The sequence below is a fragment of the Lemur catta genome, chromosome 12 (assembly GCF_020740605.2).
Source record: "Lemur catta isolate mLemCat1 chromosome 12, mLemCat1.pri, whole genome shotgun sequence".
NCBI classification, from domain to species: Eukaryota; Metazoa; Chordata; class Mammalia; order Primates; family Lemuridae; genus Lemur; species Lemur catta.
Window position 1 is genome coordinate 79,372,379 of NC_059139.1, and position 27,873 is coordinate 79,400,251.

Consider the following 27,873-nt stretch of genomic DNA (forward strand, 5'->3'; position numbering starts at 1 on the left):
CAGAAAGATTGAGATCCTGAAGGCTCAGATTGTTAGCATTTTTGCACAATAAAGTACTTTTTAATTCAGGTATGTACGTTGCCTTTTTTAGGCAAAATGCTATTGCATACTTAATAGGCTACAGTATAAGCATAACTTTTATGTGCACTGGGGAAAAAAATTTATTTGACTTGCTTTACTGCAATATTCGCTTTATAGCAGTGATCTGAAACCAAACTGGCAATATCTCCCAGGTATACCTGTACTTATATCCTTAGTTGCACTATACCTAGACATACTATACCTACGTTAGCACAATCTTATCTTCACCTGATAGTATACCATTTGCTACAGTCTATCTTCAGCTGATACTGTATCACTTTACACACAGTGCGCCCATTTCTCCAGCCTTGGGTAGTTTTCCAGTTGGGTAGTGATCAGTACTCAGCTGAATACTCAGGGAGACCCCTTCTGCGTTGGCCTCTGTGCAGATCTCTCCTTTCTGGTTTTGGGCGCTTTGAGTTTTTGGCCTCCCTAGATTTCCATCTGTCTCCTTCATCACAGGGAGACCTCTAGGATCTGCCTGCTTTTCTTCCCTGAGCTACATCCTGGAGGTTCTTTTTAGGCATAAACTGGGGCAATTGTATGGCTCACATTGGTTGTTTTCCATCTGTCAGGAATCACTGTCCTCTGCTGCTATGACCAATGTCTTGATAACCATTGTTTCAGGTAATTTATCTGTTTTTTTTAGTTGTTTCAGGAGAAAGTATAAATCTAGTTCTCTGTTGCTCCATTATGGTTGAAAGCAAGATATAGTTTCATTCATATAAGAATGTGTTATTTCATGTTCACTGATGTCTCCTTTTCTTTCCCTTTGTTCTTGTGGGTTTATGCTTTTTTTAAATTGCCTTATTATCATTTTAGTGGTATTTCAGGAGAGAGAATTGATGGTGGATTGATCACATGCATTTAAATCTCCATAATACTTTTCGCTGTATAACTAAGGTTGACATTTGAGACCAGAGCTGACATTTGCGTTATTTTTTTGCTATTTCTAGTATTAATGGTTAATAGAGAAGGATTAAGTATTAAGGGTTAATAGAGAAGGATTAATGAACATATTTTGCCAGCCGTTAACCCTGATTGAATTATTTTTTACAGGTATAAAAATACTTTTATAAGTTGCACACAGATCTTGGAACATATGACAAATCCAATTTGTGTTGACTGGTGAGCAAGAATCACTTCTATCCCCTTTTTGTATCTCTGTGTATGTGATCCTGAAGGCCTAGCATGTGGCCTAGGGCAAGTCGAGGACATGTTTCCCATTGTCACACTAATTAATTGAATAAACACCAGTTTCCTGCTTTATTTTTGTAAGCACTGGTGACTATACAACAATGAATAAGGCATAGTCTTTATCTTCAAATTCTTCATAATTTCAATTCTAAGGGCATGTTAGATGAGCAAATTATACACTACATGTCTTATGACCCAAGTTAACATTTATTGTATGGTGCTAGAGGCAGCTACAAGACGATGCTCCTGGGATACACAGGAAGGACCAGCCTAGAGTATCATGCTGACCAAAAGCTATGTACCGTCTGGAAAAGAAGACTCACAAACAGATTCTCAAAGCACAAGTCAGGGTTGGAAAGGTGGGAGAAGGTTTCCAGGCAGAAGGCAGTGCATTTACAGAGAAAGAGAGCTGTGAGGAACAGCCTCACTGCCAGCCGCTAGTGTGGGAGCTGCAGGGGCAGGCAGGAGAGCTGGGCAGAGGCGGCCTTGCTCATGGGGAAGAGGGCAGTGATTTGATTCCCTGGGAAAGGTAACTCCTGTGAACTCTGACAAATGTTGTAGAAAGCTGTCATATTTGTGATCTGAGAAATGGTGCTAGACCCACAGTCAGCAATGCATAAAGAAAAGAATAAGAAAAAGAAACTGAGAAAGGAGTATTTTCCTTCTTTTAAAACCTTAAAGCTGACCTCACAACCTTTAAGTCTCTTACACGTGCGAGGCTGTAATACAGTCCAAATAGTCCTCTGCCAAAACCCTGAAGTCCTTATTTTAAAAGCTTGAGATGATCAGGCATTCCTTGCACTAATTTCAATCTTATTTAATGTATTTTTCATTAAACCAGTATTCAAATTGATCAAAATTTGAAATTTCCCACATGAGTCATTTCTTCATGTCTTTCTCAGAACAGTTCTCCTTGTGGAGAAGAAGGTTGGAATTGTCTGAGTTCGTTTGTGACATGACTTTCTACTATAAGAAATGTTTTGAAATTTTTTAAACTTTAAAGGGTACATATTCATCATTCACAATTATATGAATCTGGCATAAATTAAAAACCTGAGGGGTGCTCTAAGTAATGTCATCCTGTTGATAAGTCTAATATTTGTTCCTGAGTTGCTAAAAAAGAAATTAGGTGATTATTCTAATAGCATCTAATTTGCTCCTTAATTACCTCATCTTGACTATTCACAACTAAGTATGTCTGAATGTAACATAAACATTAGTATGAGATGTTATTTTTCCATTCTGAGCTATTTTTCGCGCAGGTTTATCATTTCGTAAGCAAAAAGGATGATTTACCATTAAATTCCAAACCCTAAAATATCAGCTCCTGGAAAGATATTTGTTTCTAATTAGGGCCCTTCAATACAGAATTACAGTCTCTGATGCAGTGTAATATGCACAGCCTATAATAAATATTGACTGAATGATATAATGACATATTTCTTGAGAGTGTTTGGCAAATTGTCAAATAAGGATGTTAGAAATTTGTATATTTAAGATGTGTACATTTATTAAAGATGAGCAACTAAAGAGGAGTTAGCTTGCTCAAATGTTCCAGTGGACGGATTCCATTGCAATTTTCAGTCATTTACTGATCCAAACTTTGAAAATCATATAAAAAGTGTTACAGGAAGAACAAATTAGAAAGACTTTCACACCCATGCCAAAGTTGAGATTTCCTTGCAGGCAACAGCTGTGAGAATGCCCCTAGAGACCTTTGTTTATAATATGAAATCTCAAAACTTTGCTTTGTAGTTAGTTGCTCTTGCGAAAACTATGTGCCTAGCAGATAATAGTGTTCTGATCACTCGCAATGGCAGTGTAAAATAAATTGAAATGGAGATTTCACTCAGACACAGGCACATTTTCTAAGCGTCTAGAAACTAAGTGTCTAAAGACATTTTACTGATATAGAAAGGGTGAAGAATTTAACTGTTTCAGCCAAAGATTGTCCATGCATCAAAAACATTCTGTTATGTGAGAAAATGCAAGTTAAGTGCTAAGCACATAATGAGTGCTCAATAAATAGGATGTGTACATACACATGTATCAGGGAATTAGATTAATTCAAGTGTATCAGATCCATGTATAAATCTTGCTTTGTTAAAAAGAAAACTTTTTCTCACAATTTAAAATTGAATAGGAAATGACCTCTTTTGCCTCCCCTCTCCCATAGAGCCCACACTCATGCCAGGGTAATGTATTCTCTGTTTTAGGCAACTGGTTGGTGAGGAATACTTACGAGAGAGCTCATGAATGGCTTATAATCCAAAACTTATTGCTGAGGGTTGTATTTTGAAATGAAAATCACATTCTCCCCTGGAAGCTGTGTTACATATGCATAGCAGGCTCTCCAGCAGTCCACAGAAGCCTGCTTAGCTCATATTGTACCTGAGCAAAGCACTAGTCACATCAGCCTATTCCTAGGCTGTTACACATGACAGAACAAGGATTCTCAGGGGAAATGCACTCATCTGTCTTCCTGGAATTCTAGGAATACATTTGACCTCCCCTTTGGCAATGGCAGCCTCTCCACCAAGATATTCTGGGAAGAGGGGCTCCACAGCTAGGTCATGCTGACTGTTCTTTGGATATGGAACAATAGAAGTTTCTGTCCTCCTGCCACCAGCAACTTGCAGGATGGTCTGCAACACGGCTGCCTACCTGTTCGTGTGCCCTTTCCTTTGATTCAGGAGATCCAGTGATTGTCCCCACTCCTGCTTATTCTGGGGTTCCATTCACTCCAACTAGGATCTTCTCTTCCCCTGGCCCAAAGTAGCAGGAAACAGCACTTCTTAGCTTCTCTGTTACTTCTTTGGAAGTTGACAAAGGTATAAAAGTGATAAACATGAGTTTTTTGTGTATCCAAAGATCAAGTGTAAGATCTACTGATATTCTGGAGGAAAGCTTATACTCATGAGTCTTGTGGAATTTTGGTTTTAGAAGCAGGAGACTTGGCATGAGATGAGTGATAGGAGAAAAAAAAAAAAAAAGCACAGAGAACGTGATGGCCTAGGGTAGGTTGTAATATTTCGGATTAATCCTGTGGCTCTGGCCAGCAGCCTCCTCGCCACCACAGCCAGGGCATTGAGTTGAAAGGAGGATTCAGTGAGTGAAGCCAGGGGGTGATGATTACCAGGCAGTTGTCAGCATACTTTGTAAAGTAAAAAATGAGGTCAGGAAAGCCCTCTTACTGGTGTCTGAAAAATGAGAAGGAAGGGAGGGCCTCAGGAAAAGCTGGTTGAAAAGCAAGGAAGGTCCTCTAGAGACCAGAGTCTGGGCTCTGACTGCCATAAGGACAGAGGAGGGCCACACTACCCCATGACTACACAGAACACGTATCTGGAGCAAATTCTTCTAGGGTGACAACTCACATGGCCTTGCTGCTGTAGGGGTATACATGGTGGAAACCAGTGTCCACATCATGGGCACAGGGTTACTACTTAGTACTGTTTACTCAAGCAAAATGTGAAAGGATATCTGTTTCTGTTACAAAAACCTTCTTCCTCACCAGTAAAACCTGACACCTCGAATAATAATCAGGATAAGTTGTATCCCTCTCCCTATTTTTGACTATTAAGTCCTTTGTGTGCAACTGGTAAGACAACTTCTGTAACACTCAGGCTTAAGGGACTCTGAGATCAGAGGTACAGCTTCTGTCTTCAAGGGAGATGGCCAGTGAAGGACCTCCAGGTAGACGGGCCGTTACAGTGTCATCCGTGACAGAGGGAGGCACAGGATGCCCAGAGAGCACAGGGGAGGTGCTGGGGAGAAGAGTTGATAGAAAAGGCTCCCACCTAAATTTATTTTGAAGGCTGAGGAGTTAGCCCATATTAGGGAAATAAATGTAACAAAGGACAATCCAAGCAATGGGAACAGCATGACTCCTTTCACTACAAAAGTGTGGAGTGCGATCGGGCAACTACATATTGTGTCATAAGTCTGGCACATCTGGCATCAAGGAGTGAGGAGACACTGGGCAGGGACCAGAGGAGTCTACAAAGATAAATGTGTGTGGATCACCTTACACCAAGATAAAAGTCAGTTTTCATATTTTATAGTTTAAGATTATTTTTTAAGTTGAGGCACTTCCTGATGTCTCTTAGATTGCTTAGATGGAACCTCAATTTTACTTATAATCTCCAGCTTTGAGAACTTCTAAGTAGAGTAGTTTATAGAAGGTACAGTGAATATATTGAATTGAATCAAACTGCCGTTAGCTATCATACTGGAGATGAATTATAAAGGACTGGCTTTGTTTGCTATTTTTCAGGTACCATGATCAACAAGATGTTACTAGCAACTTCCTTGGAGCAATGTGGTTGATATCAATAACTTTTCTCTCCATTGGTTATGGGGACATGGTACCTAACACATACTGTGGGAAAGGAGTCTGTTTGCTTACTGGAATTATGGTAAGTGTCTTTTTTACTTCACATCTCTTTTGTTTACTCTCAAGAAGGCACTTAAACTATTCAGTCCATGTGCATAAGTCATTGTAAGCTACTCATTTTCCCAACAGCAGGAAATCAGTACGAAAAGTTAGTTTTATGTTGGGAAAGAACATCCACAGTTCTCATCTTAATTCTTCTCATCATGAAGTTCTGGTGAAGAGGTAGAACTGCTTGATTGCTGTTTGTGGGCCATGCACTAATTTGATGGACTAATTTGATCTCAGAGCTTTGGCTTCAGAGTGAGAAAGTTCTTTTAAGTCTGAGTTCCGCCATTTCCTACGAGCTGTGCAAACCTGAATCAATTTCTCTGACACTTACCTAATTTGTAAAGTGTAGAGCATAATAACTATCTTGAAATGTGTTGAAGGGTTGAAAACTTACATTTTATTAATTAAAATATTATTTATTCTTTTAACAAAGTTCTGTTGATTGCCAGGCACTGGCCTAGGTAGGAGGAATACAGCAAAGGAAGACAGAAACTGTCACCATCCTGCTTCAAGGAGCTTGCAGGGGAAGACCTGCATTTAAAACATATTTAGCAAATAATTATTAATTACATTTGTGTAATTAGTAAAGCTTCTGACCTGTTTTGGGGACTAGGCAAGAGGGATGGGATCTACACAGAGAAATCGTCACTGGAAAATTGATTTTGAAGCTGAAGTGAGAAGGGTGAGTAGCCCAGGAAGGAGGGAAGAACAGCATTCCGGGAAGAGGTAATGGTTTGTTTATTTGAAGCCAGTGAGGCAAGGAAGAGCTCAGCACACTTGAGCCAAGTCACTGGGCCAGGAGCGCACAGAGCAAAGGGGGAAAGAGGCCAGGTCTCATGGAACACTTAAGAAAGGTCTGCTGCTGATGGTGACATGCATTGTTCTTGGATGGCTAACAGGCTCAGACACATTCTTTTCCCCTCACATGCTATGATCTAGCCAGGACTGCTTTGCTCCATTTGTTTGAGGTATGCAAAATGGGAGGCTAGTAAGTTGTGATTGTAATGTGGTGTGAACTTGTAAACATTTCAGCCAGCGGTAGTTTCAAATTGACAGTGCACTATTTTTAATGACCTAGGTTTGTCTTCATTCCTTACCTGCTTTGTGTAGTTCAGTTACAGTAAAGAGTATTATCGTGATGCTTGTTTGTTTTCCAAGTACATAAGGATATGAACCAGTGCTGCGAGCTCCATAGGCTGGAAGTTCCCAGAATTTCTAAAATTCAGCAACCCTGTTCAGCATGTCTGCTGTCTCCATAGGTCGGCAGGAGAGAGCACAGGCTCACCATTTGAGGGCCTTTGAGTCGTGGCCAGTGCAGAGTGCACAGCCTCCAGCAGCTGCCTAGGAAGATTGTTCCAAGAGCCACAACTAACTGGAAGGACTGAATGCCCGTGGCACAGATAGGCCGGGAACATTCTTCTCCCCCTTGGTGTAGTATTCAACTGGGCTAAGGCAGCTTGCTGTGAAAATAAAATCCCCAGCCAATTTTAATATTATCAATAGTAACAGAATGACTGTTTCATGTTCTAATTGCAGAAAATATAACATAGGGGGCATAATTTAACATTATTTGCTCGTAAAAGAAAAATATAGTTTTGTGAACTTTTTCATTATACAGTACTTGGTATGCTCCATTATATGTTTACTATTGGATCATTTCCCTTTTTTCCTCAAATAATAGCATTTTATTATATAGTGGAGTGCTTTGGGGAATGAAATTTGCATGGCAGTATTTTTGGAAGGCACCATAACAAGCCCACAAGGGACATGAAAGATGCTATTTATAAAAACAGAAGTGGTAGTTGCAGTCTTTCCCCCAGTGCTTCTTAGAAACAATTTCCTTAGTGTTCCTTTTTGGCAAGATGTAGCCCCTTTTATTTTTGCATCAGGTGTGACTCAAGGGTCATGCAATTAGGCTCATTTGCCATGGAATCAGAGCCAAATTCGAGGTTAACTTTGCCTGGATGTTGTGATACATTTATCTTTCCTCAATAATTCTTTATTCCTAATGTCTCAAGAACTGCTCCTTCAAAGTCTCATCAGACTTTTTATTTACCTGCTTTAAGTGCTTCTTTGTTTAGGTTTCACTATTGATCTTAATGTAGAAGTTATGAGTACCTTTTGATCTATACGGACACAAACATGTTATAGATAATGGGATTTCCTATGACTTTGTCCCTCCGTTCTTAGACTGAGGAGCTCCATTCTACTCCCTCATAAGGAACAGACGTAATTGACCTGATCAAAAATGGTTTACTTGCATATAGAGAAATTCAGTAATCTTTGAGTAACCTATTTGGAATACTATGTAGGGTTGCATTATCTCTACCTCTAGGCCAAGCAAATTCCCATAGGAGTCAGGCTATGGGGCCGTCTTCGTGGGGTTAGCATCTGGGAGGTGATTGTTTCTCCTGGCAGTTCCTTAGAGATCAAGAACATATGGATGGAAGTTACCTAAACACTGGTATAGAGACTGGCTGGCAATATAGATTCCTAAAAGAAAACAATTATTTTTCATAGTACATATTTTATGAAAAAAATGTGTTTCTGTTTTGTTAGCTTTTGTTTGCTTTCGATTTTAGGAAGTTGAAGTACCAGTTTGTCACTTTGGGGCTATCTAGCCAGAAATGACTTGTTTTTATTTCAGGTGGTTATTTGCATATTCTCCCTTAGACTTTTGCAATGCATGTGTAGATAAAATGCACATAGTCATATTTCCTGTGAGTCATTTCTCTGTCTCCCTTGCCCTCCCTCTGGCCTTTAATAAACTGTGAAAAAGAAATACAATTTACAACACTCTTGAGAGAGCACAGGGTCATCTCTGAATCATCTTGCGTATTATCTCTGAAGTACTATGTTTCTTTGTGTTCTTTTATATTTGGATTTTCTTGTGCTTGTGTTTATGAAATTTTGTCAGGATTTATACTTTTATGTGGCTTCTTTAGATTTTTAAGTAAAGTGGTTGATCTAAATTCTAACACTTGTGAAGATTTCCCATTTTTAAAATGTACACAAAAGGAAATTAGCACTGCTTGTTTTCTTCATCAAGCTAATTGCTAATGCATTATTTCATGCTATCATTTTAGATGTTCCCATTTCATTGGTCAAAACCCCAAATTAAGCTGTTGCTTAGAATTTTTAAAATAGCTAGATTTGTATAATGAGTAAAGTTTTGGGGAGCCAAGGACATCAGATTAAGATTACCCTGCAGTGCTCTAGGCAGAAATATATTGTTAAACCATGAAGAGAAATGGTTTTCTATAATACGTATAAGAGAAAAATAAATGGCATCATTAAGAAATAATCTCCCTTGGCCTGAAATGTAAATTAAGAATCCAAGATAATTCTAAAAACTTTTTTTGTAATGTTTAGGTTGTGCTTACATTGGTGTACATATATGATTGTGGAACTACTAATATAGGGGGATACTAGATACCGAAATTCTTTAACAAAAATTCCAATGTGGTGGATCAAACAAGTCAAGTGGAAATTTCTCTTTTACACAAACCTATATAGAAATTAAAGCCTGCTGGCCAGGTGCAATAGCTCATGCCTGTAATCCCAGCCCTTTGGGAGGCAGGAGGATTGTTGAACCCAGCAATTGAAGGCTGCCATGTGCTATGATCATGCCACTGTATTCAGCCTGGGTGACAGAGTGAGACCGTGTCTCTAAAAAGAGGGGAAAAAAGCTTGAGAGAAAAAGATCTCTTCCTCTCTCCTGGATATTATTTTTAAACCTAAGATCATGAGATTGCCTAATTAAAAAAAGTCACTCATTATCTTTATTCTTCTACCCTTCCTCAATTGGAGGAAGAAGTGCTAAGGACCTGAGTATTTACTATTGTGAATGTCATGATAATGAATGAAATGAATTCTAAATGGCTTCGTACTTTTGGCTGAAGGTGGTAGGCAAATAACATCGTTAGATCATAGCATCTGTCTTAGCTTTTTGTCAACACCAGCTAGTATCTTAGTATCTCCAGTTTTACAACTGAAAAAGTAATTGTTTTACTTAGTATTTTAAAAAGTTATCCTACCGTTTTATATCTATAAAAATAGATATAACACATCCTGAAAGCGATAAATTTTTCCTTAACTGTGAATATAGATGATTGTTTCAAGAGTGGAAAATAGCTTCATGGGAAAGGGTATCTCTCATCTTACACTAGAATGAAGGGCATTCTTTGTAACTTTTGCATCTCTCTCTGTGTAAAAGTATGGCAGCTCTTCTTGACCCTTTGACTAGAGTATGAATGACTGAATTTTTGGCATAATTATCTTTAAACATGGAGTAATATCTGATAAGTGGTTCTGTAATAGTGATCACAAAACCCCTAGACTTTTGATGAAGTCTAGCGTGCATCCCTCAACAAAAGTGAAGTCACTTCCAAGGTGTGATTTAGGTTTCTTCCATCCTACTGGTAATTCTGTATCAACAAAAGCAATGTATAAATATTTTCCAGTTCATAACAATTTGAAAATCCCCACACTAATAAATTTTTAAAATTTTAGTCAGGGAGTGAAAAAAAGTCAATTCAGAATGGAAGCTTTTACACCACCTTGCCTTTTCTTAAGATAAGAACATGTGATAATAATTCTGTCAACATTAAATTTGCCCTGTGTTGAAGAGTCATGATGATTTAACATCACGGGGTGACTCAGTCAGCTGTCAGAGTTAAATAGTTTCACCCTCAAGGGCAGTAACACTACCCTGTTAACTCAGTCAGAGGGTGTTCCAAACCAGCAATGAATTAGCTAGAGCTCATGAAGAGACAGACTGGTATGAACGAAGGCTAAAGCTAAGGTCTGATTACACTCCGGCTATTTTCTCTATTTCCACTTGAGGATTTGTTTTCCCCTGCCAGTGGACATAGAAATCCTGAGAAACTGGGAGGAAGCCATTCCTTGATGTTGCATGCATGTGAACAAGATTTGTTTTTTAAATGTCTTAGGCAATTCGACATGAGGTGCTTAATAATCAAATAGTAATTTTGAAGAGATTTTTGATTCTTTCTGGTGCATTCATTGAATCTCGCTGAATAAAGGCCCAGTGAGGATAGTATATCTTTAAATTCTTGCAATAGTGTCTATTTTGTGCAGAGCAGCAGGAGGGGATGACAGGCTTTTTCAGTCACAAGACTAAATTCCCCACCAATACCCTAAGTGGACCTTCACTTTTCCCCAAGAAAATTTCATAAGAAATGTGACAGCTGCTTTCTTCCAGGTACAGAGAAGTATAGCTGGAAGTTGTTGTGACCTAGCACTCAGCTCATTGACTCCACAATTCCAGCTAATTTTTCTAAACTATCAGCACTTTTAGTTGGCAGAGCTGCCCTTCCTGCCTCTGAGGTACGTGCACACACATTGGCACTGTTGCTAATCAGGAGATTTAAACCCAGGGATGACTCATTGTTGATGACCAGTTTTATGCTGTACTTCCTTCTTCCCAGTCCCCAGAGTTGAGCGGAACAAGCAAATCACTATTAAGGAGTCTGGAGTTTTCCAGCTCCACGTTCATCCCTGAACTCAAACATTCCACACTTTCTTCCCTCTTCCTTACGATGAGGACATTTGAAATAGACCTCTACCCTCTAGCAGCAAATATCTGTTGATAGCTGTAGAAACTTAAAGGTAGGGCATTTTTGATAGAGGGAATTTGTCTTCAGAACTTCCTTGAATGTTATTTATTTTCATGACCTGAGGAAACTTGTAAAACTCCATTGGGATATAATATTAAAGCTGAGGGTTTTACAGAGTGTTATTTTCCAGAATTTTTTAACATGTTTTTATGGGAGAATAATTATGTCAGGCAAGTGCAGTAAAAATATATTTATGGTCCTAGGATATTGAGTCAGTCACCCCCAGGGACAGAAAAACAGGCAGTGTTTTCACATATTTATTTTACCCTCCTTTATGTTGAAGTAAAAGTTCATTTATTAATTTTTAGATAAAAAGCATGATTTTTTTCAAATTAGGTATATTTTGATAAACTTTAATTATAGTCTATTTAGTCTAATAAATGAGCTGTCAAACTGAAGTTTGAACTTTAAGGAGCTATTATAAAACCCACAGGAGGATAATTTAAGACTGGAATATTTTGAACATTAGTGTTTTTTTTTTTTTTATCAGTGCCATTCTCTGTAGTGATGAGGATTTGGGAATTTCTAGAAAAAAAAAAATTTCAGTATTATGGTAAAGCTTTGGAAGAGACCTTTTTTAACACGAAAATAATCAAAACCTTTCCCCAGCATGCTGTTGAAGGAATTTTCTTTTTTCATAGGCTTGTATCCTTAAGTTATTAAAGCTTGATCCCAAAATGGTATTTCAAAATGATTCTTGGAGGTATTTGCAGAATCAGCATAACTAGGTGATTTAGAATAATAATATGTCATTCCCTTGAATGTTTCAAACCTTATTTGATAAATGATCTTGGGAAAAATAAGACATCAGAACTTCTCTTACATCCTTGGGATCAACATGGCTTACAATTTCTGTGCTATAATGAAGAAAACCACAGTGGAGGAATGTACTACATTTTAATTTGGCAGCATCTAAGACTATCCAGGTGTTGGGATTTAACTATAGCGTATGCTGTCTGACTGTCATTTATATGTTCAGCTTGATCTGGCTTAGCATAATAAGCTGTAACAACACTTGTCATTACTACTTTTCTAAAGCAAGGTCTCTGTCTCTCTTTCCTCCCACGCCCCCTCACTTCTTTCTTTCAACATTTACTTTGATAGAAGAAAAGATGATAAGCCAAGGAAAACCTAAACCTTTGCTTTTAATATAAACCTTTGCTTTTAATATATTGGCTTCATCAACACACTGCATTTTCTTCACTTTGATTTTAGATGCCCAAGCATCTTGAAATGGCAGGTTGTTGATTTGCTTATGTTTTCCTGAAGAACATAAATGAAATGGGAGATATGTAACCAGGATACATTTTCGGACTTTGGGGAAAGGACTATGACTCATCTTGTTAAAGGCATACAGGGATCTTAATTTCAGAGAGTAACATATGTTAGTCCCAACTGTTTCTACATCGATTGTGGTAGTGACAAGCTTTGGAGAAAATGTTGTAAAAACGTACTTATTTTCATTCTTATTCACTTTATAAAACAGAATGATCCTGGAAATAGACACTGGGTGGACAATAACATTATGCCATTACTTAAATTGCTGTAACCACTAATGCGTTGGCAGGAATTTACCTGGAACCTAGAAAGCTTTCGGAAGTGAGCCAGCTTCATCTTGTGTAACTCTAAAAATTAAAAAAATAAAGGTTGTTTTCTTGAAACATGATTCTATACATATCAAATCCTGTTATGCCTCCCCACATTCTTAATAAATCATAAGTTTATGGTTTCTGTAACTGAAATAACAAGGAATTAAGGGCTTTTTATTTGAACAAAGAAAAGATTTTTTTAATTGGCCTGTGGGAACAACATAATGGGGTACAGTTAGGATAATGGAGTGATGTATATAGGTAATAGTTTCAGTGATTACTAAATTGCCAGATTCACTTGTTTCTCCAGTTTGCAACAGAGGTTCTCATTCTTAATGCGCACGTCTTTTGGTGCGTGAGAGGATGCTCAGTAAGAAAGGGCCAGCAGCAGGAAAGAAGGGAGCCCAAGAATGAACACAAAAATTGATTTTCCAAGGCTCTTGATACCAGTGATTTTCCACTCCTGTTAGGATTTTGATTTCTTTCCAGAAGGATCTCAGCAGTGGCTACCTGCCAGGGGAGAGCAATATTCAAGTTCTTGTGCCAACTGGCCTCTAGCGGCTCTCTCTCTAGCAGTGAGGAGCCCCTCAGATTTTTACATTTTCTCTGCCTATTAAAGAACCATTGCTGCCTTGAATCACTGCGTTCTGCAGAACCCAGTGTTAGCGGAGTAGCTAGAAGCATACCTGCAAGGTATACTGTGCCTGTCAAGCACATGCCAGACCATGCAGTGGGTAGATGCAGATGGCTATCGTGGGTAGTCACTGATTTTGTGGTAGATGCTTCCAAAGGCCATTCTTTTCCTTCATTGGTATCCAGCTCTAAAATCACCTTGTTTTCTTTGCACACAGCACAAAATATCAAGATAACTCTCTGCCTTTACTTTCCTTGTTTATGATTTCTTGAATATCTTCATAAGGAAGTGAAATGACTCTGATAAGAACTGACTCTTGTTTTAATAGAAAGTAGTGTATGGAGTTTGCCACAGTCCCTCCATATTCTCCTTCATCTAAAGCAGTGACTCTATGTTGGAATCACCTGGAGAACTTTAAAAAATTCAGATGCCTGGATTTATTCCTGGAGATGAGAATTTACTAGGTTAGGCACACAGCCTCAACACTGGAATTTTTATAAACTCTCCAAGTGATTCTAGTTCATAGTCAAGGTTGAGAAATACTGATTTAAAAATTGTATCAGTTATTTAAAATAAGGGGAAATTGAATTTGTTATGAAATACAGTGCTTTATATCGAAATGACCACAAATAAGAATATACAGTCGTCCCTCAGTATCTGTAGGGATTGGTTCCAGAAACCCACCCTTGTGAATACCAAAATCCATGGATGTGTGAGTCCCTGATATAAAATCATGTAGTACTTTCATCAAACCTACCTATCCTCCCGTATACTTTAAATCCTCTCTAGATTACGTATAATACCTAATGTGATGTAAATGCTGTATAAATAGTTACTATATGGTATTGTTTAAGGGATAATATGAAAAAAGTCTGAATATGTTCAATACAGATGCAGCCATCTATTTTTTTCCAAATATTTTTGATCTGTGGTTGGTAGAACCCACGAATGTGGAGGGTCAACTGTATGTGATTCTAAATATAGATATAGGTATTATGAGATGAGGTAAAAGGTAGGAACTGTATCAATGCTAACCAAGGTTCATAACTGAATAATCACTTAACTCTGCTTTAGTTGTCTTACCTCAAAAATCAGAAGGTTAAATCAGACAATGTCCAAACCCCCTTTTATCCACTTTCTGATCCTATGATTAGTAGCCGTTCATTTCCGAGATTACTGATTTCTTTATAGAACAAATGAAAGGGGATATCCAACCCTCTGGAAATATGTTTAAATAGCATCAGCTTATCATTAAGGCCATGTCTCCACGATCATAATTATTGGGCTGTGGCAAGACAGGACAGTGTATTTATTTTCTCCTTTTCCCCTCATTCTTGTCTCTCTTGCCAGATTTGTTGTAGCAACTCATTCAGTAAGCTCAAAATTTTATTCTTTGGTCCACAAATAATAGCTAATAGCAGTTATTAATTCAAATAAAAGTGAAAATAATTGTATAAGTTATCCATATTCCAACTACTAAGAGATAATCTTTTCACAGTTGGACTTATTTCTTTCTAGGTTTTTTCTTCACTCTTGTGGATCCTTTTAAAAATTAGAATTGGAAGCATGTCGTACATACAATTTTCTAACTTTTGTAAGCATTATATTGTATCTTGAAATATCTTACAGATAAATTTTAATGTATCGTAATTATGCTTATGGATATGATGTAAGTTATGTAACAATTCCTCAATATTAGATATTCAGGATTTTGACCACATTTTTAAGGTGTAAAGTTCCTATTTTAATTTGTGATTTTTAGAACTGCTGGTAATAAGGAAAACCAGGTTACCTCATGGGAATTTGAGACTCCTGAGTGGATGGCTATCCTATGAGCACCTACCCTTGTGGCTAACATAAAGGGATGCTATTAAAAAGCAGTTATGAACGATTCAACTCTGTTGAAAGTATCCTAACATCCTACTGTTTGTTCTCTCCAATGGGCCCTGCTTTTTATTCTTTGCTATCTGTAAACCCACTGAGAGTAGCTTAGCAGTCTCTACTGTTCTGTCATCCTCTCAGGGTTGGGATTCTGTCTGGAGGTGTGACTTCCCTTTCACAGGCCCCTAAGGTAGCTCTTCCACTGGTCCTTTCCCTAACAGTTAGGCTTACTTTGCCCAAAACCGGTGAGGTGGCTACAACATCATGACCTTGCCTAGGCCCTACAACCGGTGCCCCATTCTTACCTCTTGCCCCTGCATTTGGTCCCTGGTCTTTCAGCAAAGAAGACCTTCACCACCTGGGTGAGTACACCTTGATCACAGAGAGGGAGGACTATAATCTTGGGATTCCACATGGTCTCACACTTCTTGTTCCAAGAGATCAGCACAGTGGCCTATAATTCAAAAAGGAACACCGTTGGTTTTTTCCAAATGAAGACCCATCATGCCTCTTCTAGTGGCAGTAAACCTCTAAAATAGTAGGATGATTATCTCTCACCTTTAGCTCTGCATGTATCTCTGTCATCTAGGTTCGATCCTTCTGGTCTTCCTGCGATCCTTTCTGTTATGCACGTGGAACAATCTGAAGTTTTGTGTATGCTGAGATAATTCATCTTTCATTCCTGGTACATGGCAGTTGATTGGCCTGCCTGCTAGTCTCGAGTATTATTCTTTAGAGAAAAATCCTTATTTCTATTCCATACATTTATGATTTGTTCCTATTATAATTATAGATATATAACTGATTTTCTCTGTGTTTTAAGAAGTCTGGAAGTTCAAAAAATTGGTTTTTTGCCATTTCTTATAATAGAAATGTTTTATTGAAATATCATGCTTTTGTTCTTAAAATACATGAACTAGATTTTTTAACCCTAATTTCAAGGTACATTGCTTGCATTTGTTGACCACACGTTTTCTCTAACACTTATTGAAGACACTGTATACTACAATATTTATCTTGAGAAACTTTTGCATTTGGTGCAAAACATTTTCTAATGTGGCTAAGACAGAAAGTAGTAACTCTTTGGGGTTCTCTTCTCTCCTTGTTTTCAGGGTGCTGGTTGCACAGCCCTGGTGGTAGCTGTAGTGGCAAGGAAGCTAGAACTTACCAAAGCAGAAAAACACGTGCACAATTTCATGATGGATACTCAGCTGACTAAAAGAGTAAGTTACCACTCATGGATTTTAAAGGGAATATTTCTGTGTTTTTCTCAATGTCGGGAAATATGATTTTTATTTTGCCATCTGAAGCTGAAGTGACATGAGTTTAAAAGTTGAGGCATTCCTATTTTGTCACATTTTGAGAATAAACTATTTCTAACACTAGGTCAATTAGGAAATAATTAATTGGACAGTCTTGGTATTGGATAAACATAGATCATATAAATCTAAACAAATAGGCATACTGAAATCAAGCACAGTGTGCAAGAAGGAACACACTGTCAATGTAAAATAGGAATTTTATGGGAAGGTGATTGAACAAATATTTTACTGAACTTCTATGAACAAGTCACTGTTCTATGGATAGGGTTGAAAAGACAAATAAGAAACCACCATTAACTTTTAGAAACCCAAGGTCGGGCCAAAGACAGGCCCTTTGCATGACTTAAAGGCCATCAGTGAAATGCTGAAAACATATAGCATCCAGGTGAAAGATCACTGTCCAATTAGTAGTAGTAGAGGAAAATGGTAATCATAGTGTTTATAGAGCACTTGCTCTGTGCCAGGCATTGCTCCAAAGCTGTTTCATCCTCACAACAACTTTATGAGGGAAATGCTATCATTATGCCCATTTTATAAATGTGGAAACCAAGACACAGAGGAGTTAGGTAATTTGCTCAAAGTCATTATGTCAAGGTGTAAAGCCATGTTGACGCAAATGATTTTTTTTTTAGACTAAATTTTTAGCCTTTCTTGATAATCACTTGAGACAAATGCCAAAGTCAAAAATAAGTAAAAACTGTTTTACATCAGAGTCAGCTTGCTGTATAACCACTGCTTAAAATGGAATCCGAATAGTCTGCCACTGAAATAGCAAAATACTTTGTCATTTGGTAACTTTACCCATAAAAGAAGCAAGAGATTTCACGCACAGTTCCAACTTTCAATTTTTTCACTCATTCTTGATTTTGGTTGAATGTATAAAAGTAATCTTGTTTAATTTGGTAAATAATTCCTAATACATCAGTCACTTTAATGCAAATATTTATTTGTACAGGTTATATTTATGAAATAAAAACCCAAATTCCAATTTTGCTCATGCTTTTTGTCTTACCTATCAGACACTATTGTGAGACTTTACTGCAGTTGGTAGGATCCACATTTTTAGTAGATGATCAAAGCCTCTCTCACATTTTCTTCCAACTCCTGAAATTGTTATCAAAACTTGTGAACATTCCTATACAGGAAAGAGGAGGGAGAGAGGTGAATGAGGAACTGAATGGAGTGCTAGGTTTCTTTTTCTTTTCAAAGATCTCCTAGGAAATGAAAATCCATACACGTGAGATTAGTCCACATTGAATCCAGAAATTGTAGCAGATGTTTTGTGTATTTCATCATGTGCTTGTTTCGTCCTTTCAGGGTTCTGTACTACACAGTTTGTGTTTAAGAGTCACAATTTTCACAACATCAACAGAACACTTCCACTAAGTCCTGCATAATCCACATTATTTTACCATGATTATACATTTTCTCAAGAATTAAGTTAATGCCACACTTAAGACATTAGGCAGAAAAATACCTTAAAATACCATGTAGCCTGTATGTTTTCCTGTAAATCTTTTCAACAGTTAAAAAAAAAAAAAAAAAACGTGACAGAATCACAAATAAGAAAGCCAAATTAGCATGTTTGGGCAGACTTCCCCATGTTTCATAAGCAGATTTTTAGTTTTATCTTAAGAAGGAAACATATAATTTATTTAAATGTTACTTTAGAATATTGGTATTCTATATCTTAATTATCAAAACATTTTAAGACTTACAAAAGACGAGAGCTTTGAGTACACAATCTACAGCATCACATTGCCTTCTATCAATCACCTTTGATGAAGATTTTCACACGGGCCAGCCAGTTTCATTTGGGAGACATTTATAGCGTAGTTACTTTAGTCCAGGGTCTCTCAGCCTAAGCACTAGAGATCTTTTTGGCTAGATAATTCTTTGCTGTGTGGGACTGTCCTGTGCATTTTGGATGTTTATCAGTATATTTGACCTCTACTCAACTAGCTAGCACTGCCCCCTGCTTGTGACAGCTAAAACTTCTTTTCCAAACTGCCAAATGTTTCCAAAAGGGACAAAAGCATCCGCAGTTGAGAACTGCTGCTTTAGCTTGTTATTCCCTGAGGATTTGACATCTTGGAAGAGACTAGGACAGGCCCTCTTCACAGATATGTTTTGAGTCTACTGACTTTATTGTAATTTCCCTCTTCCTTGGAATAACATACTTAACAAAAATATACTCTGTGTCTAATATGGTTGCAGTTCTGTGTTAACTGCCACACAGAAAGAGCTAAAATATCATATTCTACACTGAAGAAATATTAAGCTTTTATGGCATTGACCACTCAGAAAATCTGATAAAATCTCTGTTTCCTGCTTTGCAGAAAAATGCACTTTGGCTCTTGTTGCTCATGGGGACCCTAAGGCCCTGTCAGAGCCCCCTTCAGAAGACTATAGATTCAGGATCTAGATCGTTGAGTCTAGATGACCTTCCTTTAGCTTTTATGAATGGGACTCAGTTCCCTAAACTGACCAAAAGTTTTCTGATGATGTTATAAGTTCTTATATACTTTAGATAAACTTCCTATAGATAACGTTGCATGAAGAGTCAGATTGTCTATAGAAGCTTTTTCAGTAAGTACTGTTTTAGTTTCAAAATTCGTATTCGGCATAATGCTTATCATACCTTATTAATTGTTATTTCATTACTATTTTTTTAAAGTGGAGCTACTTTGCAATATTTCTTAGGACCAGAGTCTCTTATAGGTCTGAGAAAGATACTCCAGCAAGCTTGCTGGCAGATCAGTTTTTATAGGTGAAATGTTGCTAAGTAACGGTGTAAGTATTAAAATGGCATTAGAGTAAAACATAAATTTCTGGTTTATGATATCTATCCCATTATTATACTCAACACAACACGTGAAAATAATAGCCCTTTTTCAATCCTCTCCATTATTTTGTACAAAGTCATCAACTTAAATGAGTATCAGTATTACTTGGAACTTGATAAAATTTGGTTATTTATGGAAATTCCTAATGGACCCATTTATAATTTTTTAAATAAAAATATACAAATCTGAATGATCATCTATGAATAACCAAGAATGAACAAGGACCTAAAAACTTTACACAATAACTAAGATGAACGATTAAATATACAAATTCAAGGGTACTATATATTATTAGAGAAAAATACTATTCTTCCTTGAAAAACTACATAGAAGAAATCATTTTTTCTGATGGTTAACAGGGGTAATGGCCATAGACATTCTATAATCTGAATATGACTGACTCAAAAGCAATAGGAATGTTAAAAGAAAGCTTATTCCCCCAGGAACAAATGCAACTTTCTAAGCCTTCCAATTGTATCTTTACTGAATTGAACAATTTCCATGAAAAATTATTTACCATGTACAAATTTCAGGGGAACAATTTTACACAGAAGTCATGTGTCTGTATGACTACATTAACCAAGTAAAACAGTGTATTTGAAAGTAGAATACACCATTCATTGTGCACCAGCATCCAGGAAGATTATTCTGTGTAATTCTAAAAATTTACATGACACTCTGTAATTCAGAAATGGCCAATAGGTATATGTACCCAGAATAATCTAGTGATTTTGAAATGAAAGCATAATACCAGTAACTTGTCACCTAGCTTATTTAATAGATTTGCAGTTTATCACCTTACAGAGGCAATGTGTTTACCATGGTATACTTTTGGGAAACATGTTACTGTTCATTCACTTCTGAATGAATGGGAAATCTTGGATTTTGGTCCTCAGAATACCTTCATTTTTGGAAAGAAACTTTAAAAAATTATGTTGAGTTCTCAGAATTGCTTGTTTTTAAGCTGCTAGATATACCACACAGGATAATTATACATATTAATGTCCACTGTGGGTGTTTTCACTCCTGTTAAGAATTCTTAATAGGATCCATAATAAGAACATTATTATGCAGTTATATAATTTTATTTCCTGCATGTTTCCTAACAAGTGAACAGAAATTCCAGAGGATTTGCTCTGTGTAGCTTTTACATTGTCCTTGGCTACACAGCCAGTAGTTTAAAGCATGAAACGAAGGGATCACTTGGCTTTGCTGTGTTCTACAGCCACAGCTGCAGTTCACCCGGCCCCGGATACCTGATCCGAAGAACAGGGAGAGAGAGTTGGAGCAATAACAAATCCCTCCCTGCGGCTGCAGGGCGACTGAGAGCATATGGCGCCCTGGTGCCGTCCCCTGGAACGGGCGGAGAATGGAAGTATTAATATTATGCTAAAAAAGCCTCTGAGGGGAGAGGCGGGAGGAAAAAAAAAATGAAAGAAATAGAAGTTAAAAAGGAAGACTCAAAGTAATAAAAAAGAAAGGAAAAATATAAAGAAATAGCCTTTTTTAGACAAGGCTGTCATTAGCAATATCATACAGGTTTGAACACAGCAAAGTTACAGTTAAAAGTCTAGCAGCTTTAAGTGCTTTGGTGGTTTATAAAGTACTATTATCCTTAAGACCATAATATTTTTATTATTTTATAATTAACTGAGTAAGCAATATAACGTTTCATGGCCTTTATACCATTTTAAGGCATCCGGGTATGTACTAGTACAATATACTAGTATTATGTCTTTCAGAGCCTTTGTTTTCTCAAGTTATTACCAAAATACCTGATTATCAATATGCCTTCCATCTTTTTTCTGATAGGTTTTGATGACAGTTGATCTCATCACTCTCACTAATGTGAGACAGAGCAGCTGCTCTCATTTGTCTTTTTTGCTGTGTGTTGGGGGTAAAATTCAGGAGGGAAGGTGGGAAGGAAAGAGGTTCTGTTAAGAAAGGTCCTTCCCCCTCACTTTCCTTACTGTTTGAAAAAGAGGAAATCAGTTATATTTCATAGAAGTTTTGGCCCATTAATTGGCTCTAGAATCATTACAGCTACTAAATTTTTGAGGTATATCTGTGAATCCTCTTATAGCGTATCATAGACGCTAGCATGTGGTAGACATTCAACACGTGTTGAATTCATAAATGGAAATGCACTGAGCCATTTAGAGCCTTGGTCTCTTCTCTAAATGTGTACACCCTTCTTATCAAGAGGGTCCTTTTTTGGTTCATAAATATGTGTCTGTGGTTCATAATAAGACATTTTTAATGTATAAATTGTATGTACTATGGTGCCTCTTAGCACCATAGATATCTATTTAGTACCAGCTACACCCAAAGCACTAAGCTACAGAGACACAAAGATTAGTGACATGACCCCTGCCCTCTGGGAGTTTGTAAAAGCCCTGGGAAGGGGAGGAAAGGGGCTCAAGCGTTACATGATTATTACAGTACGGTTCTTGACTGAGGAGGCAAAGGAAACTTTCCCTCCAGATCAGCTTCCCTCTCATCTAAATGATCGAGAATGTGCACACCAGCTTCTCCCCATTTTTCCCAGAAGTTTGCATATCACTTTGATGTAACAATTTCCCACTCTGCAAACCTGTAAAACACTAAAGTGCTTTCAACACTGTCTTCTCACTGCCCTCTGTCTGTCCCCTTTCAACACTAAGAGGGAAAAGAAGACCCTACTATTAGACACACATCTGAGTAATAGGCAGAGAGTGGGGTTTGTTTGGGTGTTTTCCTCCCATCCTGGGATATGTTGTTTTGTGGCTGTCATGTTGAAAAGTAGCAGTTAAATATGATGCTTTTTAAGAGCTTTACTCCCGTATTTGAAAACCTATTAGGGAGTTAGAAAAAGGATGTTTCAAAATAAATTCACGTATTTCAAAGTTTTTAAAAGCAGCTGCAGGGATTTCATTTTCAGATGAGGAATCATTTTCATTTAAGCCTGTCAGCTAAAACGAGTACTTAGTGAATACAAATCCTGCAACGTAAGGCCTCAAGGGCATCACTCACCCCACTGAACTCTGAGATTGAGGTTCCCTACTCCCCCTTCATCCATTCCCCCACCATCCCAAAGAGAAAGACTCATTTAAAATAATCACCTTTTTAAAAGTTTATAGACTTTAGAAATACTTCAGCATTTGCTGTTTGGAGGTGGGAATCCAGAACCAAAATCAATTGCTATGTTTCTATTCCAGTGGTTTTTACCTAGGATTTTTGCCTAGCTTTCCAGCATCCTCCCCAGGCTGGAATCTCAGCTTCTCTTCTGGGTCTTAGACTGGTAAAACCAGGGAGGGCACATCTCTCGGGGCCCCTAGCCAATCTTTAGACATCTATACAGCTGCTCAGAGAGCTGAGACCTCTTTCCTAACAGGGAAAAGCTATCCCAACCCCAGGGGCTGCTGGCCAGTCACTTCCCACTCCTCTTTCTTTAAAAACAGGGTCCTCAAACATCAACTCATGCCGCACCCACTTCCTTACCTTTGAAAGGACATGAACACCAGAGGAAACAGCCTTCTGAAAGGTGGCTCTCACTGCTGTCTGTGGAAAGTGTTTCCATAGCATGAAGATGGAGCCAAGAACTTACTAGAACTCCTTTTAACTTCACAGTTGGCGGTGGTGGTGTTACTTATATCTGCGGCTGGTGCTCAGCATCCGTTTCAGTCATTTCTCTGTTGGTTCGAGGATGCTCTCCATGCACAGAATCTAATGGATACCCAGAGGAAGTGCATTATGAACCAAAGTCACTCCTAAAAGCAGTATTACTGGAAAGAAAGAAATAAGTCATTTTCTTAAAATGAGTTCTAGCAATACAATCTTGCTCAAAAAGAAAACCTTTCAGCTCCATGTAAAAGGATTCACCATCAGTTACCAAACCTGATATTTTCCTTGCTAAAGTGAAAAATATAAATACAAACTCGGGCCCATAGTTTAGTGTAATTCTGTAACTCCTCATTGTAAATCTAAGTAAGGATTGAGAGGACTTTAATAATAATTATCTCTAACTTTCTCATTTTAGCTAATCACCTCTACTGGACTTGGTTAGTGCAAAGTCAATTAGAATCCCGTTCTCAGTCTCAGTTCATTGTTCTGTCTTCCCCACTACATTGCTTTTCTTAAAAGGTTATCTTCCTCCACCTAGCACCTCACTAACCTGTGGCTCTCTTTGTGAGATATCCTTTATCCTATCCATCGCTCAAAAGCATTAAATGGGACTGTGTAGAATAAGTCATTAACAACAAGCCCAAGTGAAAGCTCTGGGTCATCAGATCTATCTATATTGTGAGCAAGGAAGAGGACAAAACCTGTCCTTTGAGTGCCCTTTATAAGCTCCCTGGATTTTTTGAAGACTTTAATCAAAAACGCAAGTGGTTTGATAAAGTATTCATGCCTTTCATCACCTGTGGTAGGTCTTGACAGTGTTACCATAATGTGTTCAGCCTTTACATTTGTCCCATTCATTTGAAATGCAGTGTATTTAAATTTCCAACAAAATCATGATAACATAGACTCTTTGTTAGTTAACTAAAATGTGCTAACAAGCATACAGATTGCTAAGTCACTCTGGGAGGCCATAAGCCCTGGGTGTACTCATGCATTCAGCAATGGAAATGTACCCTTCCAGGAGCACACAGCCAGAAATACCCAGCGAGCTCTCAAAGGAAAAAACTAACCTTGGCCTTCTGGCATTTTGCCTTTCTCCAGGAAACAAAGAACATGGAGAAAAAAATTGCAATATAAGGTGGAGAAACCAGTACCTCTTGATTTAAAAAAAAAAAAAAAGTAGTCAAATAGAAAAGGAGTTTCCTGAAGGAATAGGGTAGACTTTAGCACAGAAAGAGATTGGTAGTATCTCCCTAATATTTCAGTTTAAGAGTTGTTCCCAGGCAGATACAGGTACTTCTAAAAAGTCATAGATTCAATAAAAATAGTCTTTTGAGTTACTAAGTAGAGCTACAGCTTACCACAATCCGTAGGATGAAGAATATGACCCACCGCAAAGTTACAAAGGATTCTGGTCTGCAATTTACCAACTGCTTTTTTTATTTGTTTTCTTATCAGGTGAAAAACGCAGCTGCCAATGTACTCAGGGAAACATGGCTAATTTACAAAAACACAAAGCTAGTAAAAAAGATAGATCATGCAAAAGTAAGAAAACATCAACGAAAATTCTTGCAAGCTATTCATCAGTAAGTACCATTTTTCATTTCCATCCTGCTTTTGTATCCTTGGCTTTTGATTTTTGCACTTGGTTCTTCTTTCATGAGAGAGAAAAAAAGAAAACATTGTCATGTTTGTCCACAGAAGATATTATCTGGCAATTGAATAAATCCATAAATGAAATCCTAAGAAAAAATGTCAGTTTATGATTAAAAATTATTATTAGAATAGTTATTTATTAAAATATCTTCTCAGTTGCTGTTTAGAATCAATAATTTCTAAAATTTTACTTCTTTAACATATTTATTCATATAGTTTAATTAGGATATTTAGCTTGTATCTCTTGCAAAATCTTGAAAAACCATTATATGATCTATTTGGATTTTGTAACATACTGTCAAACATCTTTATGTAAATATAGTGCATATAATTTAATGGTTGAATTTTAAATTAGTTTTTAATTAGAATTTTGGGGATTTTCTATATGCTACTTGTTCATTGTAGATTTTATAGTTTCTATAGACCTTATACTCTCTTATCATCATTCTAACTTAATCCAGACCACCATTATTCAGTTTGTGTAAGTCCTACATATCGTTTTATTGTTATATAATTAAAGTAAAAATCTGTATCTAGTGAGAGTCAATGATAATTTGAAAGCACAGGGTCTTTCTCCTTTAGGCTGGCAGCACCTGTACCGTAAGTACTGTTCACGTGGGTCTCAGTCGTGATGCCATGCAGACTTGCTCTTAATGCCAGGTCTGTGTGGAGAAGAGCAGACATAGTCGCATTTGTGGCTCAGAAAAGTAGCTTTCCTCATGGCCCCTTCCAGAGTAGTAATGATAAGGTGGGTGCGTACTAAGTCTTTTGACTGTCTGATATGTCTCTGAGGTGTGTCTTCTCAGAGACAATTAGCACAACAGATAAGAAAGCTCAGAGGCCAGAATGTTTATTTTGCATATTTAGGTAGTTCAAAAGTAATATGGTGCCCCGAACCTTCTATGGGAAATCACTAAGCACCCAGCTTCCGTCCTTTCACCTGTCCATCCAACTGCCCTGCTTAACTAGGTATCCCTGAAAGTGCAGAATGTGGCTGTAATTATGGACAGAGGCACACTTGAAACCCAGGTACTCTAGAGGGGGGCCCTGCACGTGTGGCAGAGTAGCTGGCCATCATTGCTACTCACAGCTGCTCAGCCATATTCTTTTCCTGGTTGTCACCAGCATACTTTTCTAAGAAGGCTGTATTTCCCCTTTAGCTCTGTGACTTGACTGGACACACAACTATGATTTTTCCCCCATTGTAAGGAAAAGACAAGGCTAGCATTATAACATAATACTCTTAAAGTCAGGGCAAACCATGGAGAGAAACATTTTATTCCATCTGGCTCCCAAGAGACAGCTTGCTGCCCAGAGCTCACAGGTACCCTCATAACCCAATGCCACCGCTTGCCTGGACATCTTGATTCCTTGAAGTTTACACCTAAGACAATGAGCTCCCCCATCCACCGCCTCCTCCCAGAGATGCTGAGCTTGCACCTCTGCGTTCCTCAGGCCTGTCGTCCTGTCAGACAGGCCTCTTCCCCAGGGAACTCACCGGGCACAACTCTCCTGTGAGAGTGGCCTTCCCCCCACTAAAACCATATAACACAGTAACCCCAACGTTCATACAAGAGATCCACAGGCTATACCATGGAGATACCATTTTCTTGTACTTTTAATGTTTTCACAATAACTCGTATTCAGGTATGTTAAAAAGAAAACTTACCTTAGTGAGTGTGAGAAGATGCGTGGGTCCAGGGGTAGAAGCTGTGAGATGACATGGCAGTGAGCAAGTGTAGTCGGCCTGTGTGTCACACGGCCACACGTCCTGTTTCCTCCAGGGTTTTACTCAGGTCCTTTGCCGTCAGCATAACCTGTTAAATGTATAATTACATGTGATTTGCCCTTGATACATTTTCATATAACAAATCCAAAAAATGCTATGACAGCTTTTCTAATATACTTCTGTAGCCTTATGTAAATGGTGGGTATATATTATATCTTGTTTACAAACCTATTATAAACTCTTTAAGTTCTGAATGCATTCAAAAGCCTGGGATAGAGTTAAGGGGTGTTTACTGTAAAAATCTTTAAACTCTGCTGTAGGTTTGAAATTTTTTTTAATAAAATGTTAGAAAAAAATCTTTGGGGAAGCTAATTTCAAAAACTGTCCCTAAGCCAGTAGCAAATGCACCCTACAAGGTGTGTCAACCTGATCTTCAGGGTGGGTACCATGGGGTAGCTCACACAGAGTCCCTTAGCATGCCGCTTTTGGATAGAGGGACAGAGGAAGCCACCTGTGATTCTTCCGCTTCTGTCAGACATTTCTCATTCTTTTTCTTCTGTAGCAATGTCTACTTCTAAAGTAAATGAACTTCAAGCCACTCGAAAATGCTCTGACTTGTTTTATAAACTAGTCTTGGGGTTATTGGGTTTCCTTTGAGGTGAGGGACATTTATACCTTGTGAAAAGTACAACTGAGCATGTGTTTACTCGTACGGGCTGGGTTTGGCTGGATTATTCTAATTATGCATACTCACCTTTCATTTGAACCTTGTGTTGGAAGTTGGGGAGTGACGTCATAAAGGAAAGCACACAGGGCTCGATTCCCAAGGGCCAGGCCTTCACTGCCCACGGTGCAGACCCAGTGAGACCCTCAGCCTTACCTGCCAGCACTGGGTGGAATCAGACCTTACCAGGGGAAGAAAAATTTTTAAATTCATTCGATACAGCAGGCACTCCTGGCCTCTCCTACTCTCTGATTTGTCCTGAGAGCTTTTGCAGCAGCTCTCTCCCCTTTTCTCGGTCCCCCCATCACAGTTCTCTCTCTCTTTTCCCAGCTCCATCGCCTCTCTGCCCTGTACGTGGCTGCTTTAGCCTCTGATGGACGCTAACTCTCCAGGCTTGTGCCCTCTCTTTTCAGTAATGTGTCTGTCATTTTAGGTTGTCACTTAGTGCCATGAAGTGTTCTCTTTCTCTGACTTTTAACCCTTTTTCTAGTAGCGGCTTTAAAGTTTATCATTACCCATCAACATGAATTT

At 38.0% G+C, this 27,873-nt stretch overlaps 1 protein-coding gene and 1 long non-coding RNA gene across 2 annotated transcripts in view; one reads left to right on the forward strand and one right to left on the reverse strand.

The window, feature by feature from the left end:
• KCNN2 (potassium calcium-activated channel subfamily N member 2) overlaps positions 1–27,873 on the forward strand; it is a 141,052-nt gene that overhangs the window by 107,383 nt on the left and 5,796 nt on the right. Inside the window, exons 4-6 of the mRNA XM_045566025.1 lie at positions 5,552–5,693; positions 16,575–16,685; positions 24,692–24,819. Coding sequence (XP_045421981.1) covers positions 5,552–5,693; positions 16,575–16,685; positions 24,692–24,819 — 381 coding nt within the window. The remainder of the gene's footprint in view (positions 1–5,551; positions 5,694–16,574; positions 16,686–24,691; positions 24,820–27,873) is intronic.
• LOC123648300 lies at positions 12,943–17,818 on the reverse strand. The gene is made up of 3 exons (XR_006738555.1): positions 17,797–17,818; positions 15,768–15,916; positions 12,943–12,983 (listed from the first exon to the last, which is right to left on the reverse strand). It is a non-coding gene; the product is annotated as an uncharacterized LOC123648300 (long non-coding RNA).